Raw genomic sequence first — 14,037 nt, 5'->3', positions numbered from 1 at the left:
AAGAAGAAACTAAACAAAGAAATTTTAGACTTAAACTTAACTATTCAACAATTGGATTTAACAGACATCTACAGAACATTTCATCCTAACAAAAATTGAATATGCATTCTTCTCATCAGCCCATGGAACATCCTCCAGAAGTGATCACATCTTAGGTCACAAGTCTAACCTCAGCAAATTTAAAAGAATAGAAATTCTTCCTTGCATCTTCTTGGACCATCATGGAATAAAAGTTGAACTCAGTAACAACAGGAATCTGCATACTCACACAAAAACATGGAAACAAAATAATGAATTATCTTATGCTGAATGATAGCTGGGTCATAGATGAGATTAAGAAAGAAATTACCAAATTTTTGGAACAAAATTATAATGAAGACACAAAATACCAGAACCTCTGGGATACTGCAAAGGCAGTTTTAAGAGGGATATTTATGGCATTTCAAGCCTTCCTCAAGAGAATGGAAAGAGAGGAAGTTAACAACTTACTGGGACATCTCAAGCAACTGGAAAAGGAAGAACATTCCAACCCCAAACCCAGCAGAAGAAAATAAATGACCAAAAATTAGACCAGAATTGAATGAAATTGAAAACAAAAGGATTATACAACAGATCAATAAATAAAAAAATTGGCTTTCTGACAAGTTCAGTAAAATAGATAAATCTTTAGCTAACCTAACCAGGAATAAAAGAGTAAAATCTCCAATTTCATCAATCAGAAATGACAAAGATGAAATAACAACAGACTCCTCAGAAATTCAAAAAAATCCTTAATGAATATTATAAGAAACTCTATTCTCAGAAATATGAAAATCTGAAGGAAATAGACCAATACTTGGAAGCACGCCACCTTCCTAGACTTAGCCAGAATGAAGTGGAAATGTTGAACAGGCCTATATCAAGCTCTGAAATAGTGTCATCTATATGAAATCTCCCCAACAAGAAAAGTCCAGGGCCAGATGGCTTCACATCAGAATTCTATCAAATCTTTAAAGAGGAACTAGTATCTATATTACTTAATCTTTTCCAAAATATAGAAAAAGAAAGAATACTACCCAACACATTCTATGAAGCAAACATCACCTTGATTCCCAAACCAGGAAAAGAACCAACAAGAAAAGAAAATTATAGACCAATATCTCTAATGAATATTGATGCAAAAATATTCAATAAGATCCTAGCAAACAGAATCCAGCAATACATCAAACAAATTATACACCATGACCAATCAGGTTTTATCCCAGGGTCTCAAGGCTGGTTCAATATACATAAATCTATAAATATAATTCATCGCATAAACAAATTAAAAAACAAAGACCACATGATTCTCTCAATTGATGCAGAAAATGCTTTTGATAATATCCAGCATGCTTTCATGATCAGAACACTTAAGAAAATAGTTATAGAAGGGACATTTATTAAAGGCCATTATCATATTGAATATCATATTGAATGGAGTAAAATTGAAAACATTTCCACTCAGATCAGGAACCAGGCAAGGTTGCCCATTGTCTCCACTGCTTTTTAATACTGTAATGGAAGTCTTAGCCATTGCAATCAGGCAAGAAAAGGCATCAAGGGTATCCATATAGGGTCAGAGGAGATGAGATGAAACTTTCACTCTTCACAGATGATATGATTGTATATCTGAAAAACCCCAGGGATTCAACTACAAAACTCTTAGAAGTGATCAAGGAATACAGCAGCATCTCTGGTTACAAAATCAATACTAACAAATCTGTAGCCTTTATATATACCAACAATAGTCAAGCTGAAAAAACAGTCAAGGACTCTATTCCTTTTACAGTAGTGCCAAAGAAGATGAAATATTTGGAGTTTACCTAACAAAGGATGTGAAAGATCTCTATAAAGAGAACTATGAAACTCTGATAAAGGAAATAGCTGAAGATGTTAACAAATGGAAAAACACACCATGCTTATGGTATGGGTATGATTCTTATGGGAAGAATCAACATTGTTAAAATGTCCATACTACCCAAAGCAATATAAAATTTTAATGCAATCACTATTAAAGCACCACTGTCATCCTTTAAAGACCTTGAAAAAATAATATTTCATTTTATATGGCATCAGAGAAAAACTCAAATAGCCAAGACATTACTCAGAAATAAAAACAAATCAGGAAGAATCATGCCACTGGATTTCAGACTATACTATAAATCAATAGTGATCAAAATAGCATGGTACTGGCACAAAAACAGAGAGGTAGATGTGTGGAACAGAATAGAGAACCAAGAGATGAACCCAGGTACTTACCATCATTTGATCTTCGATAAGCCAATCAAAAACATTCAGTGGGAGGCAGTGCTTGTGGTTCAGTTAGTAGGGTGCCAGCCCCATATACCAAGGGTGGCAGGTTCAAACCTGGCCTTGGCCAAACTGCAACAAAAAAATAGCTGGGTGTTGTGGTGGGCACCTGTAGTCCCAGCTGTTTGGGAAGCTGAGGCAAGAGAATCGCCTAAGCCCAAGAGCTGGAGGTTGCTGTGACCTGTGATGCCATAGTACTCTACCAAGGGCAACAAAGTGAGACTCTGTCTCTTAAAAAAAAAAATTCAGTGAGGAAAAGACTCCCTATTTAACAAATGGTGCTGGGTGAACTGGCTGGTGACCTGTAGAAGACTGAAACTGGATCCACACCTTTTACCATTAACAAAGATAGACTATCACTGGATAAAAGATTTAAACTTAAGGCATGAAACTATAAAAATACTAGAATAAAGTTCAGGGAAAACACTTGAAGAAATCGGCCAGGGAGAATATTTTATGAGGAGGACCCCCCAGGCAATTGAAGCAACACCAAAGATACATTACTGGGATCTGATCAAACTAAAAGCTTCTGCACAGCCAAGAACACAGTACGTAAAGCAAGCAGGCAGCCCTCAGAATGGGAGACGATATTTGCTGGTTATGTTTCTGACAAAGATTTAATAAGCAGAATCCACACAGAACTCAAATGTATTAGCAAGAAAAGAACAAGTGATCCCATCTTAGTGTGGGCAAGGGACTTGAAGAGAAACTTCTCCAAAGAAGACAGGTGCACAGCCTACAGACACATGAAAACATGCTCATCATCCTTAATCATCAGAGAAAGGCAAATCAAAACTACTTTGAGATATCATCTAACTCCAGTAAGATTAGCCCATATCACAAAATCCCAAAGCCATGGATGTGGAGAAAAGGGAACGCTTCTGCACTGCTGGTGGGAATGCAAACTAATACATTCCTTTTGGAAAGATGTTTGGAGATCACTTAAGTGATCTAAAAGTAGACTTGCCATTCAATCCTGCAATTCCTCTACTAAGTATATATCCAGAAGACCAAAACTCACTTTATAACAAAGATATTTGCACCAGAATGTTTATTAACATTCTGTTAATTGCTAAGTCATGGAAGAAGCCCAAGTGCCCATTGACCCATGAATGGATTAATAAATTGTGGTATATGTACACCATGGAATATTATGTAGTCTTAAAAAAGGATGGAGACTTTACCTCTTTTATGTTTATATGGATAGAACTGGAACATATTCTTCTTAGCAAACTATCTCAAGAATGGAAGAAAAAGTATCTAATGTACTCAGCCCTACTATGAAATCAATTTATAAACACCCACACTTCCATATGAATGCTGTAACTTAACTACAGCCCAAAATGAAGGAAAGAGGAGGGGGAGGGGAGGAGGATGATAGGTGGAGGGAAGATAATTGGTGGGACCACACCTATTCTGCATTTTACAAGGGTACATATTAAATCTACTAAGTGTAGACTATAAATGTCTTAACACAATAACTAAGAAAATGCAGTGAAGTCTATGTTAACCAGTTTCATGAAAGTATTTCAAATTGTATATAAAACCAGCACATTGTACCCCATAATTGCATTAATGTACACAGCTATGATTTAATAAAAAAAAATTTAAAACTTTTGTTCATCAAAGAACATTATGAAGAAAGTGAAAAGATAGCCTATATAATGGGAGAAAATATTTTCAAATAATATATCTGATAAAGGTCTGGTGTCCAGAATGTATAAAGAATTCTTACAACTCAACAACAAAAAAGACAAGCCAATTTTTTTTTTTTTTTTTTTTTTTTTTTTTTTTAGTAGAGACAGAGTCTCACTATGTCGCCCTTAGTGAAGTGCTGTGGCATCACACAGTTCACAGCCACCTCCCACTCCTGGGCTTAGGCGATTCTCTTGCCTCAGCCTCTTGAGTAGCTGGGATTACAGGCTCCTGCCACAACACCCAGCTACTTTTTTATGCAGTTTGGATGGGGCCAGGTTTGAACCCACCACCCTCGGTTAATGGGGCCAGCGCCCTACCCACTGAGCCACAGGTGCCGCCCAAGCCAATTTATTTATATTGAAGTTGATTTTATTTTATTTTATTTTTTATTATTAGGGCTTCATTGAGGGTACAGAGAACCAGGTTATACTGATTGCATTTGTTAGGTAAAGTCCTTCTTATAATTGTGCCCAGCCTCTAAGAGGTGTGTCACACACTTTGACACTCCATTCCCCTTCTCTTCCTCTCTCCACTTTCCCATTCCCCTACCCTCCACCATATACCAGGACATCAATTGTCCTCATATCAGAATTGAGTACATTGGATTCTTGCTTCTCCATTCTTAAAGACAAGCCAATTAAAGAGTGGGCAAAGGACTTGAATAGACATTTCTAAAAAAAAAAAAAAAGACACACAAATGGCCAAGAAGCACATGAAAAAATGCTCAACATCATTAGTCTTAGGGAAACAAAAATCATAATCACCACGAGATACCTATAATTAAAAAAAAAAAAAGGAAAATGTGGTCTGGCCTGGTGACTCTTGCCTGTAATCCTAGCACTTTGGGAGGCTGAGGTAGGAGGATCATTGGAGACCAACCAGGAATTTGAGAGCAGCCTGACAGAGCATGAGACCCCATCTCCACTAAAAATAGAAAAATTAGCCAGATGTTGTGGTGAGCACCTGTAGTCCCAGCTACTCAGGAGGCTGAGGCAGGAAGATCACTTGAGCCCAGGAGTTTGAGGTTGCTGTGAGCTACGCAGATGCTACCGCATTCTAGCCTGGAACAACAGAGTGAGGCTCTGTCTCAAAAAAATAGATAAATGAAATAAAAGTTAAAAGGAAAATATTAATAATAAATGATAAGAAGGATGTGTTGATTGGTAGGAATATAAAAGTTCAACTGCATGGAAAACAATTTTGTGATTTCTCAAAGAATTAAACACAGAAGTGCCATACAACTAAGCAATTTCATTCCTAGATATATAGACAAAAGAATCAAAAACAGGTGTTCAAACAAATACTTGTACATGAATATTCATAGCCATGCTCTTTGCTATCTCCAGAGTAGAAACAACTCAAGTGCCTATCAACTGATGAATATATGAAACTGATGAAATGCAATTGGTACATCCATACAATAGAATATTATTCAGCCATAAAAAGAACTGCTACAACTTCAATGAACCCTGGAAACATCATGCTAAGTGAAAGAAGCCAAACACAAAAGGCTGTGTATTGTGTTTCCATTTATATGAAATGTTCAAAATAGGCAAATCAATAGAGACTAACAACAGTTTAGTGATTTCCAGGAACTGGGGTAGGGAAAGGTATTGGTGAGTGACTACTTAATGGATACAGAGTTTCTGACTGAAATTAGATCAAATTAGAAATTAGAATTAGATAGTGGTGATAGTTGTAGAAAATTGTGAATGTACTAAATGCCACTGAATTGTATACTGAATTTAAAATGGTTAAAATGGTCATTTCATGTTCTATGATTTACTTCGATTAATAAAAAAGATACACAGAAACACACAAAACAGTATTATGTAATTCTTTAGGTAAGGTACATAGAGGTACTATGTCTATAAACGTGTTTCTGATTGTCTAGGATACCCTCCAAGCTGGGGGGAGGGGAGGGGGAAGAAACATTGAGGGAAATTTTGGTTTGAAATGTATGAATTTCTATATGAATATATTTATGTTTTATGTGTTAAAAATAAATTTTTAATAGGAAATTTAAGTAAAAATGTACAAATTTTATGGTAAATTCCCATTCCACCTCATATGTTTCTGCACATTGAAATTTTAGCAACAGACAAGTACTATATTTATAATCAGAAAAAAAAATTAAGCAAGAAGAAGAGAACAGGAATCTGGAGAGGGAACCATGAGGAAATAGAGACCAAGGGGCTTGGCACCCATTGCACAGTGGTTACGGCACCAGCCACATGCACCCAGGCTAGTGGATTTGAGCCCAGCCCAGTCCAGCTGAGCAACAATGACAACTGCAACAACAAAAAAAATAGCTGGGCATTGTGGTGGGCACTGTAGTCCCAGCCACTTGGGAGGCTGAGGCAGGAGAATTGCTTGGGCCCAAGAGTTTGAGGTGATGTGATCTGCGACATCATGGCACTCTACCCATGGTGACAACTTGAAACTCTGTCTTAAAAAAAGGAAAAAAGGGCAGCATAGGGCAGTGCCTGTGGCTCAAGGACTGGGGTGCTGGCCCTATACATGGAGGGTGGTGGGTTCAAACCCAGCCCTGGCAAAAAACTGCAAAAATAAATAAATAAATAAAAATAAATAAATAAGTAAAGGGCAGCATGTGGCTCAAAGGAGTAAGGCGCTGGCCCCATATGGCAGAGGTAGTAAGTTCAAACCCAGCCCCGGCCAAGAAAAAAAAGTAAAGAAAAAAAGAAACAGAGACCAAGGATTATGGTCTGGGAAAACTTAGTAAGAATCAGGGAGTTCATGTCACCTTCAACCCCATCTGCTCCCACTTTGAATAATTGCAAAACTGTGAATGTGAAGGAGGTGGGCAGGTTTTTCCAGGAACATCCAAAGACCAAAAACGACTGGATATTATGTCAACTCCCAACCAAGATGGAGGGGGGGAGAGGAGAGAATGGAAGGGGGAATGGTGAGGTGTGGCATCTTGATCATGGCAAACTGACCTAAATGGGCTGAGCCCCCAAACAATGGCTATGTCTATAGTCCCCCTTTAAGTGATCTCTTCTGCAGTAGTGGATGTCTGACAGAAAGACTGACAATTTAGTATGAAGATGAAAGCCTTTGACATGGCTGGTACCAGGGCTCAGCTCACCCAGACTGACAATCATTAAGGGAAGCAATAGAATCCACTCTTTTGAGGACTTTAAACATGATGCAAAGAAGTTGCTTGGCCAGAACCTGTAAGACACCCAAATGAACAGAACCATAGTAATGGTATGAGGTAGCAGGAGCCTCAAATACACATGAACAGGAGCCACAGAGGATGCATGGCCCTACAAGCTGTGGCACCCAGCAAACTCTCATGCAGAAATATGAACAATGAAATGTATGCTAAAGACAGAGCCAGAAAATGGCTTTCCAAATCCCAAAGGACTCAAAGCATCTCTGCATCACCTGAGTCTACAGTTCCAATGCTAATTCTGAATCCTAGAAACACAGCTCTTTGTGAGCTCCCAGGAGATCTGGCCACACAATTATATCCATACGGCATAGCAGGGCAGATCCAGGTTTCATGGGCCCTGAAGCTTATACTGCATATCATTTGGAAGGACTACTTTAAGAAAAAAATCCAACATCACAAATATAAAATTGAGTATTTATTTTAGATGAGAAAAGAAATAATAATAAGTTACAAATTTAATGTTGATAAATATATGAACACAAATGTTTTATATTAATTAACCAACCCACCTCTAAAATTTTTTTCTATATTTTTTTAGCTGCATTATCTTTGAGTGCTTCTTCATATGATAATTTTACAACCTCATTTTCTATATAAATATGTTTGTTATTGATAGTTGATATGTATAAGACTTGATTTATCCATTCTCTCTCTCTTTTTTCTTTTTTTTTTTTTTTTGCAGTTTTTGGCCAGGGCTGGGCTTGAACCCACCACCTCCGGTATATGGGGCTGGCACTCTACTCCTTGAACCACAGGTGCTGCTGAAGACTTGATTTCTCATGCTGACTTGCATACTATTCATAGTTTGTGCCCTCTAATCACAGATTCAGATAAATTCAATTTTACAAAATTCCAATTAAAAAATAAAAATATATGAGACATTTGTAATTGTATGATTGCATTGTCAAATATATTACTGACAAGAGAGAACTTCGATTTTAGTCAAGCATCAGTGAGAATAGTAATCTTCCACTTACAGTTTTACATGTCTGATAACAGAAAGAATTTGCTACAGACTAGCTTCTGGTTCTATACTTTTCAAACCTATTTTTCTTCCCCTACCCACACACTTGTGGCACCCGGCACTGTAGGACATGTTCTTATCACGATCACACCACTTCTGTCTCTGCACCTCATGCCATAACGTGACAAGGTGAGTGAACACAGAAATTGCAGGATTTTGTCTATTCCAAAAGATGACTGAAAGACACCTAAACATATGTGATTAAACTCAAACTAAGTCTATCCAACTCAGCTTTCCCTTAGTCACGTCCTAAACAAGGCTTCCATACCACACCACTCAATAGGAGGAGAATGATAAAGTCAGAGGGAAGAAACAAATGTCCTCTCCAACTGCAGTTAAAGTATATTTCTTTCAAAATGTTTACTCAGAATCATACAGTTCTGTGAACACATTGCTTACACCCGTGCTAGGAACCCTAACACTTTAGCGTCAAGAAATCCACATGGGCTATGAGTATCCTAAAAGCAAACCCCCTTACTTGTAGGTAAGTTGTGTCAATCTCTTCACTGTCATCAGGAGGAACAGAAATGCCACTAGGTCTGAGAAACAGACTGAAAGCAAGTGATAATGGTAGTCCTCCCCAAATGATGGGAATCAATAAAGTGGTCATCTAGAAGGAGATGCAGTTGAAATGTTAACAGATAGGACCTGAGGAGGTGGAGGCTTGTGTGCATGTGGGCGGAGCCCCATGATGAAGTATGACTAACAGTTGGGGGCGGGGCTAATGACTAGGGCAGCCTAAATGACAGATGAGTTGACTCTAAAGACCAGGGCCATGGACACACAAAATGTGAGTAAGGCCCTTACAGGAGGGACCTGACCAACAGATAATGAGCAGTGTCTAAAGGTGATTGCGGGATTTGAAATAAGATGAATGGGGCCTGGAAACAATAGGCAGGGCCACCTGGGCCAGGCCCCCTTTCCTCCCAAGACCAGAGGTGGGGATAGGAATAGCAGGGTGCCCCACTGAGCATCTCTGTGTTCTTCCTTCCCCCAATCAGTTAGAGAAGGCAGCCATAAAGATTCAGTCATGGTGGCGTGGCAGCATGGTGCGCCGGACATTACTGCATGCAGCACTCAGGGCCTGGATCATCCAGTGCTGGTGGCGGTCAATGCAGGCCAAGATGTTGGAGCAGAGACGGCGCCTGGCACTAAGACTCTACACCTGCCAGGAATGGGCAGTGGTGAAGGTGCAGGCACAGGTTCGAATGTGGCAGGCCCGCAGACGGTTCCTCCAGGCACGACAAGCAGCCTGCATCATCCAGTCTCACTGGCGCTGGCATGCCAGCCAAACCCGTGGCCTGATCCGGGGCCGCTATGAAGTTAGAGCCAGCCGGCTGGAGCTTGACATCGAAATCCTCATGACCTAGGGCGCTTACAGAGCCGAGGAGACTGGATCTCTCTCCCAATAAAGCATTTACTGATCACACTTGCCCTTTGGCAATTAGACACATGGAAGAAGGCTCAGCCCAAACTTTTCTTCCTTCCACCCAGAAAGATTCCCTAATGTGGTCGATAGCCCTTGTCCCCAGAACACCCAACCTAGACCCCTGCTCCTAACAGTATATCTGGCCAGTCTTGCATTCAAAAGACATCTCAGAGCTGACATCAAGCTCTAATGCCTCAATCCAGCTGATTTCAGCCCCTTCCACAGTGGGGGTTGGCAATGGGCTTTATTTTCCTGCAGCCGCTGCCTAGGCATCTCCATTCAGAGTAGGGCACCGAAGAGTCTGGCTATAGCCAGGGCCAGCTGAGAAAGCCAGAATTCCATGGGCTTGGGCCTGGCAGGGCCTCCAGGGGCAGCATAGTGCTTGGCAGGGAGCCAGGTAGACAGGGCACCTCAACCAAGCAATAGCAAGACAGGCACTGTGCCTCACAGCCAGGGGCAGCCAGCCAGAACCAGTTCCCTGGGAAGGCAGAGCAGGAGCTGAGGGGCAGCAGCTGTGCCTGCTGCCTCCCTTCCCCAGGGCTGAACTACAAGGCTTCCCTCCCCCCTGGGGCAGGAATCAGGCACACGGTGAGGTGGGGGAGGGGAGAGAAGGCAGAGGAGATAGGAGAGAGGCAGGGTTGAGTAAGCAACCATAGGAAGTCTAGGGCTATGCAAGGGAAGGGCTGTCTCTCTGCCACTGGAAGTCACTGGTTAGGCATACCAGCCTCCAAATCCTGCCATATCCTCAGAAGCAGCTGTGCTGCTCGCTCCTGCCCTCTCTCCCTTCATTCCCCCATCTATTTGTCCACCTGTACAAGTCCCCAGACTGCCACACCCTCTGCTGAGCTGCCTCAGGTGGGTGCTGCTGGGCCTCTGCCTGGCTGAATCTCCCTCTGTCTCTGGCATCTGTGGCTCAGCCACCTCTCGTTGTCTCTCATGGTTTCTGCTTTGTTGTCCATGCCCAAGGTCCCTCACTGTCAGCCTGTGTCCCTCTGATGTTTACCGTGTTTCCCTGAAAATAAGACACTGTCTTATATTTATTTTTTTTCTCAAGAAGACACACTAGGGCTTATTTTCAGGGGATATCTTATTTTTATTAAGTATAATACAACAATCTACATTTATTCATATATAGTTAAGTCATGTTCTTCTGGAACCTGACAGGAGGAGCCAAACTTGTTGGTAGGGCTGGCGCTAGTGATGAGTGAACTCCTTTCCCCTAGCTGTTTGCACATGCGCAATAGGATGCCTGCAACAGCGGTTACCACATGCACACCCGCTCAAGTGAGAACGGCTTGGAGAAAGGAGCTGTGGCACATAAAAGGTATTCCAGTCCTGCTTACTGCTCCTATCGGGGTAGAGCTTATATTTAACAAATGCAAAGAAATCCTGCTAGGGCTTATTTTTTGGGTAGGTCTTATTTTTGGGGAAACACAGTATGTCTGAACCTCCCTCCCAGAGGTCTGAGGTCTGTGACCCTCCTCCACATCTTTCCATGTTGGGCCCTGCACAAGGAGTGCGAGGACCAGTGGGGAGTTGGGCAGGGGTCAGGAGCCTTCATGCCTTACAATTGGGTGAGGCTTTCCCTAACCCCAAGCTGTGTGTGCGTGTGTGTGTGTGTGTGTGTGCGTGTGCGTGTGTGTGTGTGTGTGTTTGGGGACAGGTCTCCATAACAGCTGTAGCAGATGTGAGCGTTCAGAGTTCAATTGGGTACCCATCACCTCTAGTATCTGCCAGTAGCTCTCTCTGACTGACTCCTCACTTTCAAGAGACCTCCCTTTGGGAGCTTTGGACACTGTTCTCTCCTCTCCTTACATCAGTGAGTGATGTGAATGAATCTGGTTAAGTTCTGCAGCTGATCATGATGGGAATTCTGCATGACCAACCCTATAGGTGCTACCCCAGCATGAGAGGCATTTAAAACCTGTCCTTGCAAGGGTTTAAGTTTCTGATTCTCAACCTACATAGGACACTGGAATCCTCTAGGACACCAAAAAACAAACAAACAAACAAACAAACAAACAAACAAAAACTTCTGCCTGGACCCACTCAGAGATTCTGCTTTACTTGGGTTAATGTGAGGATGTGAGGCCTGGGCATCAGGGCTCCATGTGTGGCCACAGTCTCAGCTGGCCTGTGAGCCCCAGTGGGGTTCTGCAGGATTCCAAACTAGACACAGCAGACTCAAGGTCATCAAAGCTTTCTGCTCTCTGGTGAGTTAAGAATGCAATATAAAAAACAGGGATCCAAAGGGAGGAGCACTTTGGTTCAAAAACCTTTGAAAGCAGAGAGATACAACCCTTCCTGGTAGCAAAGGGATGGCTAGGGAGGGGATTCGTGGGGGCGAATCCTTTGTCCAGGTAGATAGGAGCCCAGGAAGATGACGCCACACAGGTTTGAGCAATGGAGACTTAGGGGACAGCCCAAGGCCAGACTTCATTCAAGGTCTTAACTATCACTTTGCCTATCCCTTCAATGGTCAGGGGTCTTAGGATGCCAAGGATGGTTTGGACCTTTGGACAGTGGACATTGGAGAGCCCCAAGGCAGAGGAAGTGAGTGAGGCATTGGAAGCCAGTCAGGAGAGAGGCTCTATTTTAACAGTGAGGTCTGTGACAAGTGTTAGCCTAGATCAGTAAAGCCACCTCTCCCTTGTCAAGGGAGAGAATACACATGGAACTATCAGAGGCAGACCTCACAGACCCTCCCTGCTTCTCCCCTCCACTAAGAATTGAGCCACATAAAGAACTTTTCCTGAGAACACATGTACTGCAACACAAATGGAGAAGGCGAGGATGTGCTTGCAGCTTTGGGACAGGAATGGGCCTTAGAGCACTCTAGGGGGACTGGGTATCCTTACTTTTGCTCTTTCCTCAGACACCTTTGGGTGTCCGCAAGAGAAATGTGCCTCAAGCCTTCCTATCAATAAAGAAATGTATTCACTCTCAGACTGGTACAGCCTATTGGGCCACTAAGAAGGTAATTCAGTAAGTGAGGATCTATCCCTGCAGGTCCCTTCCACCTTTGGGTAGAGATCACCAGATGGCATCTAGTCCCCTTACCCCCAGGGTGCCCACCCTGTACTCTCAACTCCCCCCCTCTACCAGATGCATCACCAGACTTGGCTCTGATCACACAGCCCCAGGGGCTCCACCCTTTCCTATTTTTTGTCTCTCTGTGTCTCACCCCCTAAACCCTAAATGAGATGGCCATAGCCACTGCCATGTTATGCCAGGCAGTTTGAGTGGGCAGCCCACTGACTGACCTCACACATCACACAGATACAACCATGTTATTAGAAGGCACTGGTTGTAACCATCATACTATCCCACTCCACTTCACCAGGGTGCCTATGCTTGGTGTAATCTTTGATTCGCTTTGTTTCTAAAATTTGAGTTTGTTCAAGTCCACCACTAGTTAGTAGTCTGGAAACAAACGCTTATTATGTAGAAGAGTTGGAGAGAGTTGAAAGGAAAAAATGTTTTCTGGGCATTCCCAAAGCTGGGTTTTCATATCGAGGGTCAACAAAGAACTTAGCATAGAATTAGACCAGACAGAGTGACCACAGATAGCAAGAGTAAAAGAAACACTAATAATAAATATGCTGGGAATACCAAGTGCAAACCAGGACTGACCTGGGCAACCAGGACATATTGTCAACCTATTGATAGCCTTGGTATACAGGAAGCAGGGGTTGAGGAAGAAGAAAGAAAAAGTTCCAGCTACACAAGAAGAGATAAAAGAAGCCCATCCATGGCCCTGAGATAGAACTGCTATTGCCTGTTTCTAGTTCCTGCCCTCCAGCCCCTCCCTTCACATCATTCTAATAGGTATAAAGATATCTTAGACCATAACCTGGGGAGACCACATGGCTAAGAGGTAAAAAGTAGCAAAAACAGAGGAGAGTACCTAAGTGGTGGGTTTGGGAGGGATGCCTCTACTGAGTGCTGTACAATCTCCTATAGGCCTGGCAAGTAGCCAAGATCCCTGTGCCCCTAGGACAGAGGAGGCAAGAAGTGCCAAAAGGACTGGTAGTCCCAAAGAAGCCTGGAATAGAGATAAGGGGCACAGACTCTATAGATCTTGCCATGTGAAGGCAAGGCAAGGACTGTGGGCATCACAGAAGGTGGTTTAGGTCTTGGATGGTGGGCCATAAGGAGGTCCATCTGTCATATTGGGTTGAGGACAATGTGGCACCCATGAGAGCAACATGACAGGCTGCAAGAACCAACCCAGGAGGGGATCCAGAGTTTACCTAGGAATGTGATCATTGTTGAAGCTGAATGAGACTACTCATTCTATTCTTTGTTTCATATTTCTTTGGGTTCTTTTAGAGATAAGGTCTCTGTCACCCAGGCTGT

General features: G+C 42.2%; 1 protein-coding gene across 1 annotated transcript; it reads left to right on the top strand.

The window, feature by feature from the left end:
* Positions 1-9,235: 9,235 nt before the first annotated feature.
* IQCF6 (IQ motif containing F6) lies at positions 9,236-9,679 on the top strand. The gene has a single exon (XM_003789355.3). The coding sequence runs from the start codon at positions 9,296-9,298 to the stop codon at positions 9,617-9,619; it is 324 nt and encodes a 107-aa protein (XP_003789403.1). The 5' UTR covers positions 9,236-9,295; the 3' UTR covers positions 9,620-9,679.
* The last annotated feature ends 4,358 nt before the right edge of the window (positions 9,680-14,037 follow it).

The sequence above is a fragment of the Otolemur garnettii genome, unplaced genomic scaffold (assembly GCF_000181295.1).
Source record: "Otolemur garnettii isolate 467f Iridium unplaced genomic scaffold, OtoGar3 scaffold00032, whole genome shotgun sequence".
Classification (NCBI taxonomy): domain Eukaryota; kingdom Metazoa; phylum Chordata; class Mammalia; order Primates; family Galagidae; genus Otolemur; species Otolemur garnettii.
The sequence above is the reverse complement of the archived record's forward strand: the minus strand, read 5'-3'. Positions and strand labels throughout refer to the sequence as shown.

Excerpts from the sequence above, each read along its gene's own strand:
- IQCF6 (XM_003789355.3), top strand. The coding sequence starts at position 9,296 with ATGGTGCGCCGGACATTACTGCATGCAGCACTCAGGGCCTGGATCATC.